A 16,227-nucleotide genomic window follows, 5' to 3' on the forward strand; every position below is an offset into this window, starting at 1 on the left:
TTTAGCCACTTTTCATGTAAAGATAAATCTGAACGAAAACACTGTTCAAAATCCGAAAAATACTCCTATAACAACCCAGCCCGCTAGTGATATTGTCCGCTCTGGGCCTAGGCCCTCACGGATTTAAAATACGTCACTAGGAGCTAAGGCTTGTTAACTTATATACCCAACATCCCTCTTGTGTTTTGCCGATATAGGACTTTGTCTATAGTCTGGGGTGTTACAATTTCAACATAATATACTGGAGTTCCAGCATAAGTATAATGGAACTCCAGCATATTTTAATGGAGTTCCAGCATAATATGCTGGAAGTTCATACACAGGTGCTCAAATCTCCAGTATATTATGCTGGAACTTTCTGCGTGTTAGAGTTCCAGTATAATATGTTAGAAGTTCATACACAGGTGCACCGATCTCCATTATATTATGCTGAACTGGTCCCTAGTGCAGCAAAATAGTGACTATTTTTCAATAACTTTGCAAATGCTAGCTATTTTTGAATGACCAGTTCGAAAAATGACTAGTACGTGCTATTTTTACTTAATTGTGTTTTTCATAAACGTCAGTTGTGCCAGATGTATAGAGTCCGCGAACCCAATCTGCACATATATGATAACCTAAAAAATGCAGGATCACAAAAAAGAAATACTTTTATTTTCCACAGCTATGAATCCTATTTGAGGTACAAAAGTTGTTATGATGAAGCACATTGATTTTTCGTATCTACCAATTCGGTGGTACAATAGTCAATTAAATACAAAAGAACAAAAGGATGATGCAAATAGTAGATAAGTAAAGAAAGAGAAAAGAGTATCTAATAAAAAAGAGGAGACAACCATGCAAGTGTTTCCCCACTCAACAAGGGCAAAACAACACAATTCCGTTCTGAAAGGGCCCTACCACGTTTTTCTTTGCCAAACAGCTAGCAAAGAGGATCTCCCCCTTCATACACTAACACCCTCAATCCAAACCAAGTTAGGATAGGCTATATGAACTCTTACGGCCCATGTCAGTCCATTCAAGCTCATTTCAGTCCAACATAAAACAAAATAAATAAAAAGTATCTGCAGAGGATCTTCCCCTTCACGTCAAACAAATATATGTATAGATGCATTCACACAAATGACCATCCCTTAATACACCTAACTAGGACCCAGAACTGGTAGAGACCTTTTCAGTACATGAAAAACCTTCTGGCCCTGCCAAGTTGACAACTAGGAACAAGCCTCCATTCATATTCTGGTTACCACCAGAGATGAAGGAAAATGATAGTCAAGATCAGGTTCTATTTTCATGTGGATGTTGCAATGGAGGTGTCTGTCATAGGCTGTGTATTGGGGAAACCAAATTCCTTGAACAGACACTGTAATATAGATCACATTAAAGATGGACACGATTAGTGAAGTACTCCTGGAAGTCTAGAATGAATTAGATAGTTTAATGGAGAAGAGATATAAGCATACCATAGCATCGTTGATTGCATATGTAACACAATAGTGCTCCTGCAATTGGGATTTCAGAAGAAAATAGATTAATTTCTGAATGAAGAGGAACATTATACAAGATAAATAAAGTAGTGAAATAAAACAAGCTTTCTCCCCGAGCATGATCTGAAAAGAGATGGACCAGCAAACTGGATCACAGACGTATAACTATGCAATCTTTCATTAACAGACACAGTTGCAAGAAGAAAAATACTGAATAGACTAACATGAACTTCCCCTTCGAGCATAAACTGGCAAAGGATGGACTAGCAATTTGGACCACAAATTAAACTTTGCGTACTTTGTTAATGTGAACTGTATCACACATCAATGCTTGAGAAACGTACCACTTATTGCTATGAGTCAACTTTTCTCTTAGGTTCTGATACCTGATCATCATCTTCATAAAGTTTTCAACCTTCACTATGTAGGGTCTTCTTACATGATAAATATCTTCATCTCATGGATCTTTTTTTTTTTTTTTTTGGGGGGGGGGGGGTGACATAGTCATATCATGGATATATTTGAAGCTTAAGAATATCATCCTGACCGAAATAAAGTTTCACACATTAGTAAATCTAATTTGAATTTCCAGTAGAAGCAATATTTGAAAGATGTGACAAGATTCAAAAGCAAGATTATATTAAATCTACCTCGGCTGTCACTTAAAGAAACTGCAGCCATTTGGTGTAATTATTTCCCCTCTGGTATTTTTTCTTTTTGGGTCTTTCAAATACTTCCTCAAGTCTTACTATCTTTTTCGTCCATTTCAATTTACTTCACCTCTTCTCCTAGATGCTGAAAGTTTGCCAGATCGTAGATTTCAAGTTACCACCATATTACTACTTTATATTGCCTTTAGCTTTGGTACAAGACGTTTTCATCAAACAATCCATTTTCCGAAACTTTAGCAGTTCTGTAAATTAATCCAGTATACTGAAATATTCTATTTCAATTTGTTTTTCTTCTTCATTTTTAAATTCCACTTAGTCTAACAGGGTCTACATGATGAGGGGAGTATCAAATTTTATGTATTCATTCCCAAATTCTGTTGACATTAAGCACTAATAGTTTACAAGATCCCAAGTTACATAATGCAAATGTATTGTTGTAACAGATTAAGAACTTTTAAACAGCCAAAGTCCCCTGATCAAAAGGCATGTGAGCACATGACATAAGAAACAGTACACCTAACTTAGATTTTTTTCTTTTCTACTACATCAATGACTTATTTTGATTGGCAGAGGAAGATTCAGATACTACATCACTAACATCATCATTCAAATAACATCATACAGAAAGGTTGTCTTTCGACTAAAACAGCTGACATGTATAGGTAAAGCATCAATGGACCCTAAAATAAATTCGTATGTAAAAAATAAAAGAAAGAGCAGCATCTTGCTCCTCCAAAACATAAGGTCAAGAAAAGGCAAGTCTGAATACGCCAATTGACCAAAGTAAAGAAGCCTGCATTTTGTAATTTTTAACTTGGATATACTTTCTCATCGTTTCCAACTTCCAAGTTGTATAATGACATCTTACAGGTTAATTATCCAGCAGTTACAGATTGTAGAATAATATGATGCCAGATACAAAATTTACAGGCCAGAAATTCGTTTTGCAAGGTGAAAGATAGCCAACCCATCTACGAATCTGGAACAAAGTGCTCTACTTTCACAGTGGTATGGATAAGGTCACACCATTCCAAGCAAACACACTGAATAATTTTTGCAGTCAAATGCAGAAGGGGTGATAGAAACTTACCTGCATCATATACCACTCTTCAAATTCGTCAAATATTTCCAATCTTTCAATCCTGTCCAGACAATCACATACAAGTATATTTGAGACTGCAAAAGTTGTGAGTTCTCCAAGCGCAACATAAGATAAGTGAAAAGGGGCAAAAGAAAAATAGGGAATCAGCTTTATCCTGGGAAAAAGATATATCAGAACCTAAAAAAGGCACGAATAAATTTCATGAAAACCATAGTAGCTTCGTAGCATAAAAAGATTCTAAAAAATAAGAGAACTTCAATTTTGTTTCATAGGGAAATAAAGCATTTTGATTGTTACAGATAAAAAGAATAAACACACAATCATATATGAGACCAAAATCTTAGCATCAGATCTCTAGTATTTGATCTTCTCTAGAATGTGTCTCTTATTTTTCTCAAATATTGAATTTTTTTTCTTGCGACAAGGTAATCACTTGTTATCAGTGAAGAATCAAGAACGACAAAGTGGAAATTACAATATATAAGTAGTTGCATCGCTCTACGTACTTCATCTAATCATCTGCTGCATAATTTACAAATTCAAACCTACACCAAAATGCCAGAGACTGAGATACTAAGATTTGAACTTCAAATTTTGAGTAGGACTATGAAGTATGAACTCCTTAAAACATCTCTGATTTCTATCCTCTACAATGTCCCAAAGGATGATGTACTAAATCTACCTTTTTCCTTTCTTTTAGGCCAGATGAGGTGTGTCTACAAGAGAGTAGGTGAATCAAGAAAGTGCTAGAGTTACGACACAAGTTATAAAATGTATTACTATGAAATAGATAAGAACAGGAATGAAAACCGGGATCGTTGTACAACCAGTGCCTAAGGATAAAGTTATAGGAGTAAATAAGAAATAGTGACGGATTGTCTAGTCAGCGGAGAAAGAAAACTTTCAACATCATTAGTGCCAATATTCCGCGGAGAAATATGGATACTTTGGTCCAAGGATCCCAAATGACCAACATATTTTACTGAAGACGATCTGAATAGACATGTTGGTAGACAGAGACAACTTCAACTGCAGGAGATAGGTTTTAGGAGTGAAGACTATTTTAGAGTTTCTTAACTTATGCAGTAGTTTAACTGATACATACTTTAGAAAAAGAGAATCGCACTTGATAACATAAGGTAAGAGATAACCATAGCAAAACAGAGTTCATACTTCTAGAAAGCATCATTACATGTAAAAACTACAAGGTTATACTAGAAGAACTCCTACTGATCTGAAGCAAAAGAGTGGAGCAAGGGAGGAGAAGAGTTGCATTATCAAGAATTTGGTAGTGACACTAAGGACAAACAATTGGAGGGAGCAGGGATGCATATATTCAGTGGAAAAATGACAAGTTGCATAAAAGTGAAGATTTAGGTATGTGTACAAGTCTCAGATCTCAAATAGAAGAATCATATTGTGGAATGAGGAGGTGCAAAGAGTTATTAAAGCAAAAAAAGAGTGGTATAGGAAATTACCAAAAGCAGGAGATAGTGAAACCTTCGAAGAGCATAAGACTCGACTAGAAGCTAAAAAAGGCTATTAAGCTTGAGGTAAAACCCCAGATGACTTCTATCAATAGTTAGGGATGCAGGAGAGGGAAAGAGATGCATGACTAGCAAAAATGAGAGAGAAAGACTGGCACACAATAGACTTAAACCAGGCTAAGCGTCATATAAAAGAAATGTACGAAGGAGCCAACACAAGTGTGAATAATCAGAGGAGATACATAGGAGAGGAGTTTCCCATGACAATAGGTTTAAACTTAGGATTTGCCTTGAAAGATAAGGTTCCATGCCTACTATTTGCAGATGACATTGTGTTAACTGACAAAACTGCACGGGGGTCAACCGCACCCATAAGAAGAATTACGCTGAAGTGAGATAAAATGGCACTATGGTATCTAATTGTGGACAATTGAAGCATCTATATGCAGTTTTTTCTTGAAAAATTATATGAAGACATGATAGACATAGACAAAGAGTTAATAAACAAATTAATATGATATTGAAATGGGGAGCTACAAGAGTACTGTGCGAATAGGAAGAAACCTATACGATTGAAAGATAAACTTCTACAAAAACAACGATGAGACCAAATAACAACCAGACTGTGTATAGATAGATCAAGTGCCCAAACATGTTACCTAGAGCCTTGTGCATGCAACAACAATTAAGCATTTACCCTGACAATATGCATGTGAAGACCCTCCCCCCTCCCCCCCTCCCCCTTTGTGTGGGTGAGAGACAGGAAGGTAAAATAGACTTACAGACCTCTAAGGCTCTGACTAAACCTGGAATATCTTGGGTAGCTTAGTATGGTCATTAAAGCCAGTAATATGCCTCTAGATTGCAGCACCAAATCATCACCTTCAGATGAATCATATCATTTCATATCATTCCCATGTTTATAAATTAATGTACAAGCACAATCAAAACTCATACTAACCTGCGTCTTTCTTGAGCTTCAATAAAATCACTATAAACTCGTAGCATGTCCCAAGCTACTGCTTTCTGCAATCAATAAAAGACAAACCATTGATTATAAATACATGTGTTCTTTGATAGAGTTAATGAATTAGCTAGAGCTAAACCACTGTTAGTATTTAGCAATATGTAACTGTTCAAATTAATCAGTAATTGGAAAAGATTGAGCTTACAACTAATGCAAGTTCGAAGCAACTAATGCATGTGCTTTTATCTAACCTGCTATACCTAAATAGTTAGTGGTTAAGGAGATGATTTATTAGCCTTATTTATCATATTGGATAGTATTCCTGGTTTACAATGAAGCTAATCAATAATTCTCTTCTAGATCATGTTTAAGGTTTAAGACCCTCAATCAGAAAGGCAGTTTCAGCTGAAAATTAAATCTTCTACCATCCTTGATTACAGGAGATGGGATGACAAGGCAAATGGTTGGAAATACTGCAAGTCTGTATAAAAACTAAATAAGCCTCCTACACCTGGAATGGAGGAACAAGTCATAGGCCTAATCCAGGCTATTAACATCTTAGATATATTAAATTTTTGACAGAAAGGTATGGTGATTCTTAATGTCAAAATTAAGAAGCAGATTTGCACTTTGGAAATACCTGCCATCCTTGATCAAGGAAAAGATTTTCTTTCTCTTGTAAAGTTGGTGTAGCATAAATTCCTAGTAGTCCACAGCCTCGGCTCTGGAAAGTGAAAAAGGAATTATAATGTTGTTACACATACATTGAAGAATAAAGTCTATTTCAAGGTCAACATTGGTGTTGAGTTTATAAAAACGAGTTAGGGTGAGGGAGCAGATATGCTCAATCATCAAAAAAGTAATCAGCCAAAAGTACCTCCAAGTTACGAATCATTTGCTGGCCAAAAGCATCGTCTGGGTGGATCTGTAATAAGCCAAATTATATACAAATAAGTCATTATAATACATCAGCAGGACATTCACAGTAGCTTAGGAAAGTAGAGCAGTAGAACTCAAGTTAATAGGACCAAGGGATGGATCAGGCTCAGGAAAGAATCCAAGATTTAACTTAATAGCTTCAACAACCTGTTCATACAAGAAAAATATTGCCGTGGAAAAGGTTCTTGAAGCCCATCCAACAATTGTACGGCTCGAATCAGGATCCAAATATATCAGAACGCATTCTGCGATTATAAATGTTGGCAAACTGATAATAACATCAGAATGTGCAGTTAACAGGTATGATCTTGGACATGTACAATGATAAGTCTTTTCAGAACATGGGAATCAGAAAGGAGACAAGATAGATCTAAATTCTAAAAGTTTCTTTTTAATAAGGACAGTTATAAATTTGAAAAGTGGAGAAATGAAGGAAGAAAATGAGAACCAATACAATGAATAGTAGCGTAGAATCTGTAAACTGCAAAAGAACCTAACAGCCAATTAATCAAGTTAAGCGCAACCAGGAAAAAGTTGTTCTGTATCCAAATATCCTATACCCTATATGCCTTTCAGTTGTCCAACAAATGACTATTAACTACAAGATTCCTGGTGTAGTCCCTAATCTTTAACTATAAGCAACCACAATTAGCAGTAACCCAACTTTTTAGTTTAATAGCTCATCATGGCTTTCAAGTTACAAGTCTTTACATGCTAAGAGACATGATTCTTTGGACACAAGTCACAACACCTCTCTGCCACTAACTAAGCCTATGTGGCAATAGTTACCGGCACCTATGTTAGTGGGAGGTAGCAGGTAGCAGGTACCAGGCAGAATCGTCGAGGCACGTGCAAACTGGCCTGGACACCACCATTATTGGGGAAAAAAAAGAACTATATAACCTTGCTCTTTTTTGTCAGCTCTACTGTTTTTACAGGGTTAAGATCTCATGATGCCCCAAAATCAATACAATGCCTTTGTGCTCTGTACTCGCCTATAACCCAAAAGATGTACCTGATGTAATTGATGCACTTAGGAGGAATTGATGTAATTGAGAGCCATACATTTGGTAAATTGGAGCTCACTTATCACCAGCAAAAGGCAGGGGGGTCTGGGACTCAGGGACCTCAAGGCACACAACCAAAATTTACTTATGAAGTGGGTGTGGAGATACAACTCAGGCACTAATGCTTTGTGGAGAAAGGTTATAAGGGAGAAATGTGGTCAAACTGAGCAGTGGTGCACTAGTCCTGTTAACAGTTCCTATGGGGTAGGTGTTTGGAATCTATCAGACAACTATGGAGCTCTGTGTTGGTTAACACTTGCACAAGGGTGGGTAATGGTAGGAAGACACTATTTTGGAATGATAATTGGCTTGGGCATGGTCCACTTAAAGAGATGTTCCCAGAATTTTACAGTATTGCAAACATGCCTGATATTTTAATGGAAGCAGCTTGGGGTCAGCATGGTTGGAATATCACTTTCAGAAGGGGTCTGAATGATTGGGAAATGGGGAGAATTGCTATTTTTTAAGGTTTTGGAAGGGTTCAAAGGGCTCAATGAAAATGAGGACACCTTATTCTGACACTGTTGCAAAAACAGGGTATACATTGTCAAATCCACCTATTTCATGCTTACAAATGCAGATCAGCATACAGTGGGATGGCCTTGGAAGAACATATGGAAAGCAAAAGCTCCCTTTAAGGTGGTTTGTTTCTCATGGCTGGTAGCAAGAGAAGCTTGTTTAACCCAAGAAAGCCTACAAAGAAAGGGATTTCTGTTATGCTCGAGATGTTTGTTATGTGGCAGAGATCTGGAGATCAACAGTCATCTGTTTCTGCATTGTCCTATCACTAGTAAATTGTGGCAATTGTTCCTTAACATTGTGGGCCTCAGATGGACAATGCCTGCAACTACTCTAGAGCTTCTAAAGTCCTGGAATAACATTGGAGGTGTAGTCAGTCAGAAGACATGGTGGAGACTGATACCTGCTTGTGTATGGGGGACAGTGTGGACAGAGAGGAACTCAAGAGTTTTTGAAGACAGATACAATACTCTTCAGAATGTTAAGATGAATTGTATTCTTTTGTTTTATTTTTGGTGTAAAGAAAGGCATGTAAAGAATACGGAGTCCCTGGTTGTCATGTTAGGTTTTTTGTAAGTCTGGTGGATCAGTTTTCACATCCCCCCCACGTACATATGGCTTTGCACTGCCTTAGTGCCTTCTTTTTTTTAATATATTGTTACCAGTCTCAAAAAAAAAATCTAAAACTGGTCAATTTAGATTACTTGTAGTACTTCCACATCTTTCACATCAAGTAATTTTGTTCCACCAGGATTGTAATATAGTCAAGACATAGATGTAAACAGAGCTTGTCATATTACACTTACCATTATAATAGCAATAAATTTAGAGGCGGTTAGGCACAACTCACTGAGCTTGACAAAGGAAGACCTAATACATTAAAATCCTTCAACATAACTTGTGCTTCATTCGTGGAGATTAAAGAAAAAAATGTTAAGAAAATATAGCAATGAAGCAACGACAAACCTGGGGTCTAAATTTGCACGGGCTATAACATCATTTAAATTGTCTATGTTGCGCAAATCTACAGGAAGCAATTTGTAATGATCACTATGGACTTCTCCCTTTTCTGCATGAAACAAGGGGATCATTAAACAAGGGGATCATTTGCCTCTATTGTTAACTCTACTTGTGAGGGAGGTACTTAGCAAACTTATTCATAGGGCGGGGGAATGAGGTGTCATCAAGGGTATCGAGGTAGGCGGTGATAGGACAAATAATGTAACCATATCTATCAACTACTCGCAGAAGATACTTTAATTTCTTGTGAACCCCAGATTAGACATATTCGATACTTGTTCAGAAATTTGGTATGGTTTAAAGTTGTGCCAGGATCATGTGTAGATATTTGAAACTCCAGTTGGTACCAGTAGGGGAGGTACAAAACATCATTAGATTACAACAAATCTGTAGACCAAAATTGATTACACTACCTACAAGGTATCTTTAGTTTACCGATCGGAGGAAAAAATTAGATTAAAATCTGTAGCAGCCTGTGGTTGAGAAATTTGAGAAAAGACGGGGGAGAATAATAGGAAAATATCTGTGTAAGGGAGGGAAAATAACATTATGAAAGTCTACCTCGCTAATACACCACTTATTATGTCTATGGTTTGTATGCACGCAAGTGGCGCAAATTGGTCGGAGAAAATGCTGTGAGATTCTCAGTAAGAAGGAATGGATGGGGAGAAAACATTTCATTAAGTGGAATGGAATTATGGATGAAAATATTGGTTTCCATAAGCAAAGGGGATTGGGAATCAGGAGATTGTCCGTATTCAATATAGTACTCTTAGAAAACGGTTGTGGGGATTCACTCAAGAGCAGACCTTTTATGTAGACAGATAATTTCTACTAAGTAGTAAGTATAGATATTAGAACAATGGAGAGACTAGACAAGATCTTATGGAGTAACACTGTAAAAGTGTAGTAAGGAGCAGGAAAATTCACTTTAATGTATTGCTTACTAGGTGAGTGAGGGTTGTAGGGTAAGGTTTTGGAAAGATGCCCGGTGAATATCCTTGGAGAATACATATTAACAGGTATATGGTCTAATAAACGAGAAAGATGCAGAAGTAATTGATTATTTGAGAAAGAATGCTCAAGGCGTTATATGGAATATATGTTTTAAGAAGGTGATCCATGTCTATGAATGTTATAAGTATGACATTAAGGAAATTTCACAAAATATACGATGCCTCTGTAGGAGAAGTGGGGGTGGGGTGAGTGGGGAAATAAGATGGTATGGAGGGAGACCGAGTAAGATATTTTACAACCAAACCTTTTTATGTGGAGTTGTCAGATAGAGGACATGAAGAGTAGGTTCAGAAAAGGATGCTATCCTATAGCGGATAACTTGAGAAAGAGAATGATGATACTTGTGACTTGTGAGCCAACAACAACAACAACAAACCCAGTTAATCCCACAAGTGGGGTCTGGGAGGGGAGGGTAGTGTGTACGCAGACCTTATTCCTACCCGGTGAAGGTAGGAGCCAGCATTGCATGTGACCAAAAAAAAACTAAAAACAATGCTAATCATCTTTTGTTGCATTGCATATTGGCTTCACAAATGTGGACCCTTGTATTTCATTGTTCAAATATTATGAGTGATACCAAGAAAAGTAAAGGAAGCAACAACAAGCTGGAGAGTTCAGCGAAAAGAGGGAAACATCACCACTGTCTCTTTTTTTGTGCTTATGGCGAAAAATTAATAGTAGAAAATTGCTTCAAATAAGTGAAATATGATGTAAAAGGCATCATATTTCACTTGGATTTCTGGTGTCGAGAAAATACGGTGTTGTAAAGTCAATAAAGATAACTGGCGTACTTGTTAGATGACCGTGGATGACCACATTCGAGTTAGTTAAAATGATAATTTACTTGTACATTCCTTTGACATCCAACTTGGTGTTTAGTAGTGAAATTTTGACTTATCAAAGAAACATCGTGTAGTCGTGAATAAAAGCTAGATTCCGCTTTGCACAAAAGGAACACCCTTCTGTCACAGAAGATGCTTTAAAAGCTAACGTTTTTCCTTCATACTGATTCAACCTATACTAAGAAGATAAAATTGAACAAATATTGTATTAAAAAATGACATGGTTCAGAAAGTTAGATGACAGAGATTAAATGCTTGATGTATCCACCTCGCGCTCAACAACATGGTATCTTGTCAAGGAAATGAAATCATATATTTGCCCAAGATAAATGAAAGGCAGGGATCACCAAGTTGGCAGTTCACAAGAGAAGAGTATTTGCATATTTGCAAGCGGTGAACATGCTCATTACCTGATGAGATTGATGCTATTTCACCAACTTTATCCCTTAACTGACTATAGGTTTCAATAAGAGCTGCCTTCTTGCTTGTCACCTGTGAGACAAACATCTAGAGCTGAGCTCTTTGAGCCAAGAAAGTAAAATGGATTTGCCAAAATGCAAAAAATATTGCCTCGTTTATGCTATGACATAATTCGGGGACTTAGCATTTGAAAATCCCACCTCAATGAAATCCAGTTCCACGTAAAGATGAGGTGCTTTTCCTTCATCCTGCCAAAGACAAATATAGCTATTAATCTTCTTTCTGAAGGATGGAAATTACAGTAAACGTGCAAGCGTGTATCTATTGTATTGGAAAACTACATGAAGCAGCATCAAGCAATATAAGAAAAATCTTAACATAAAGCAAAATTCTACTATCACAAACTGTCAGCCTAGTTCAACAAAAATTGCAGGTAGCCTGAACCAGATGCTCAAATTTCCACGTACAGTAACCCATTTGAGGGATCGTTTTGCTCTTAACCTCCATTTTCTCTTGACAACTTCATTTAAGGGTCGCCAAGATCAAGATGGAGGAAAATTGATACATGAATAGACACTGTAAACAAGACCATACTAAAGCTCCAGAACTGCAATAGCATACTGTCAGCTTTGCCTTAGTTCCAACTCCCAAACTAGTTGGAATCAGGGCATTGGATTGGCTACAAAAAGAAAATCCTTTTTTTGTGAAAAAAGTACAAAATGTGCCTTGGGATCCTTTATGTGAAATTTTCAATCATCATGGAAGATATTAAAACAACCCATAGAAACTGAAGCACCTGCAGCTGAAAAAACATTGTGTCGAAGCCAGCTCCAAGCGACAATATCTGCTTCTTAATATTGCCACTTCCATCAGCATTTGGGTTGCAATCAAGAAATTGATAGAGCATCTTCCGAAGAGCAGCCCAGCGAGCAAAATAACCTTATAATTAAGTTACACATCTATTAAACAACCCCAAAAAATAAACACTAAGCACATCACCACCATGGATTAAGAAGCAAAAAAAGAGATATCATACCACGATTAATAATGGGAGATCGCCTCAGGGGTTTTTTAACAAACAGATTGACATAATCATCTTTCATGTATCCCTTTTTCACGCATGACCTTCACATCACACAAAATATAAAAAACAGTAATCATATAAGACGGAATTTGAGGATAATTAGGTTTAAATTTCAGCTCAATTTCCAATAATTTGCAGTGAAAATGATATATTCATAGATGGTCTCTGAAGCATTCTATTATACAACTGTATATCTCTAAATTACATCTAGGAAATTAACTGAAGAAAATTGAAGAGTTACTGTACAGTTGAATAAAAAGGCGTACGTACAGTTTGCTGGCGGAAGCGTCGTCGTTGGTGGCCTGAACGGCGGCTCTGTTGCTGCGCGAATCGGCAAGTGGTTTCACCATCCTTTCGCCAAAGTTTTGAGAGTTGCAGCGGCTTTGAAAACGGGATAGAATTTGTGAATTTGGGCCTCCGCTCTTAGAGTTACTCGTTATTACTTTCCCATTCACAATAGATTGTGTTATGACGTTGTGATCCCACCTTTTTTCTAATACTAGTATGCGTTGCACATGTATTTCTATGGTGATTCTTTGAGTTATTTAATGTATAAATGAAAGAAATAATTAAAAAAATAAATGTTATATTTGTGCGTGTACATTATCTTAATAAGTTAAAATTTTAAAATATCACATAAATGTTATATTTAAAATTTGTGTCTGAGATATGTATAAGGTAGAAGTTAACGAAAAAATTTAAATTTTTAAAAATGATGATTGTTGATCATATTTAGGTAACTCAATAATGTAAGAAATTTATCCCTGCATAAGTCGATCAATTGTATTAATCAATATATTTAACTTAAAATTTATTTTAGTTTTATAATTTTATTACTTAATTTCTGAGGTTATCATGCTCCTTTTTATTATTAGTACACATATCCTTGAAGATTAAGATTTTTTTTTTGAAAAACTATATATTCATATGTTAATTATAGAAGATATAAAATAGGATCAACTAACTGACAAATCTTTCTTATTTTTTTACCGAACGCCCAAAATTAAGATACTGACAAATTTTTTTTACCTGTTAAAAATATATTTTATACTGGACAAAATTATCATTTAACTATTTTTTTAGTATTTAAATTTTTATGTCAACTATAATCTTTTTATTAGATCTTTCCTTATTTTAACTATACATAAAATTCTAATATGCAAGACTTTAAAATTAACTAAGATTAGCTTTTATAAAATTGTTCTAATATGTAGACTTTAACTTTAGTTATAACGAACCAAGTATGTTTTAGCTCAACAAAAAGCTAAATATGTTCGTATGATTACGGTAAGACCGTAAGGCTTACCATAATCAAGTAGACTTTATATTGAATTCAAATATTATCATTAGATAATATTAACAAAATAAATCGATGTTACAATTATGAAACTTATATAACGAAATAAATTCACACCACATACATTCTAAGACCATTTATTTGAGAAAAATAATTTAATTAAGTATGTGATCAATTACCGTTGAAAATAGAACATGGTGTGAAACATCAATGTAATACCGACCTAGCACTTCAACTCAAATTGCTTGTGAACAACACATGACCAATAGATTAATTTAGTTTACTGGTTCCTTTCCTTTCTATTGTTTACGTATTTTATCATAACAACAACATTTACATTATTTTATCATGACAACAACATTTACATTATTTTATCATGGCCACATTTTTAATATACCTTAAAAAAATTTGCGTACAACTTATCAAAAAGAGTTGCCAAAAAATTATCAATTAGCTCGAATAATAAACATGAGGATAAGCGAATAAACACATCAATATGAAATTTGAGAGATTATTAATCTTTCACGTATAAAATATACTTCTAGCAGCATTAGCCTGATTTAATGCTAGTAGTTATTAGACGAACAATGAATGAGATCTTAAAAGCTATTTCGCACATTAGGAATGGCTCTTATTTATTTCATCTCTGTTATATATTTTCTCTAACAAACAATGTAAGAAAGCATCAAATAGATAATATTCAACTAATAAAGTTGATCAGAAGCATGTCGGAAAGGAATCACAAATTTCTAAAAAAAAAACAGCAATAACATAGAACTAAATTGGAGATAAAAGAATTTTAGTTGAACACGAGTATAACTTGAATATACCAATAGTTTAGAAAATATATTTATACTATTAGGTCATCCAACAAAAATCTACAAATAATCATTCATAAAAAAAGTAAGATCTATAATTTGCTATAAAACTTAAAGATGAATATTACACTTACAATATAAGTTAAAACTCTTGCAGTAATATTTTTGGGATTGCGTCTTGCATAATGATTATCAATATGAGTTCTTCTTAATTTTTAAATCTTTGTACTTAGAGATCTAGGATAACTTTTTCTATGTGAGTAGAATTAAGGTTGAATGATTTTCAGTTTCGTTTCTTTTCCTTAGTACAAATTAACACTCACTTAATGCATATATTGGAATTATGATTCTACATGAAGTGTCGTTAGAGTGACATGACTGAATGTACTAACATACAATCTATGGATATAAAAATTATCAAAAACTAAGAGTGGTGCATAACTACATATCCCTAGCATTAAAGTAGTACCAACTACCAACTAAAGTTGTACGCAAGTAAGAAACATACTAATGCATTTTTCTTTCAAAGCAATGACACACAAAGCGCCATTGAGCTCTCAAGAATATAGAAACACAAGAAAATTATAGAAACATAGATCCACTAAAACCATGAGGTATACCAATAGGTAACATAAATCCTTGAAAACCCACATGAATCGCAACAAACAATGCATAATCAAATTTATAAACTAAAACGTTAAATATCCCAAGTTAGTTTGATATTAAGCGGAGAATCAGACCCGGTTAAAGTCGGTAAAGCAACATAATTGAGAGTCTAATCTGATAAGCAATAGATTTGTGAGTTGTGGCAGAACTCAACTTTTCGTTCATTCTTAGGATTCTTTTATTGATGGTTTTCTAACCTAAAGTAGGATTTTATTAAGATTCAATAATAAATCAAGCAAAGAAAACGTATTAGGTTAGAGTTATGTTAAGTAAGGAAACTTTATATAATATAAAATCTTAATTGTTTTTAAGTCCAAAAATTTAGGAAAAATTTGATTTGATTTTAAAGTCATAAATATCATTAAAATACTCAAATGACTATCTTGTCCAGTATGAACTCTATTTTTAAAGGGTAAAAAAGGCAAACGACATTTTGTTAAGGGCCTTCGTGCTTTTAATATAATATAGATATAATGATATACATAATATATTATATTAAAAATATTAGTAATGAATTTCAGGGACTTAGCATTTGAAAATCTCACCTCACATATCGAATAACTAAATAAATAAAGAAGTATTATGCAAGGTTTCAATATCACTTGTTAATACCCCTAAAGACTAAAGTTACAGCCACATTAGGATTTTGTTCAATGTATATAAAAAAAAGTATAATATTGTTGATTACTCTTTTGTTTTTAATTAAATAATCAATTTAAACAATGCGATGTTTCAGTATTCTTTTAACAGCTTGTTTGGATGGTTGTTACATATCGTTTCATAATGTATCGTATCGTATTGTATTGTATGGATTGGATTGTGTG

The 16,227-nt window shown here is 34.8% G+C and overlaps 1 protein-coding gene across 1 annotated transcript; it reads right to left on the minus strand.

The window, feature by feature from the left end:
* Positions 1–789: 789 nt before the first annotated feature.
* LOC104242704 (leucine carboxyl methyltransferase 1 homolog) lies at positions 790–13,108 on the minus strand. Its single transcript, XM_009797776.2, has 13 exons — positions 12,893–13,108; positions 12,575–12,663; positions 12,335–12,477; positions 11,739–11,786; positions 11,529–11,610; positions 9,206–9,308; positions 6,801–6,921; positions 6,592–6,639; positions 6,355–6,438; positions 5,709–5,773; positions 3,249–3,300; positions 1,464–1,502; positions 790–1,363 (listed from the first exon to the last, which is right to left on the minus strand). The coding sequence occupies exons 1-13, from the start codon at positions 12,970–12,972 to the stop codon at positions 1,292–1,294; spliced, it is 1,026 nt and encodes a 341-aa protein (XP_009796078.1). The 5' UTR covers positions 12,973–13,108; the 3' UTR covers positions 790–1,291.
* Positions 13,109–16,227: the final 3,119 nt, after the last annotated feature.

Source organism: Nicotiana sylvestris, chromosome 1, assembly GCF_000393655.2.
Source record: "Nicotiana sylvestris chromosome 1, ASM39365v2, whole genome shotgun sequence".
NCBI classification, from domain to species: Eukaryota; Viridiplantae; Streptophyta; class Magnoliopsida; order Solanales; family Solanaceae; genus Nicotiana; species Nicotiana sylvestris.

Coding starts and splice junctions, on each gene's coding strand:
- LOC104242704 (XM_009797776.2), bottom strand. CDS start 12,972: ATGGTGAAACCACTTGCCGATTCGCGCAGCAACAGAGCCGCCGTTCAG. Junction 6,922..9,205: donor CGTGCAAATTTAGACCCCAG/GTTTGTCGTTGC, acceptor TGTTATTATCAG/TTTGCCAACATTTATAATCG. Junction 1,364..1,463: donor ATGCAATCAACGATGCTATG/GTATGCTTATAT, acceptor TCTATATTACAG/TGTCTGTTCAAGGAATTTGG.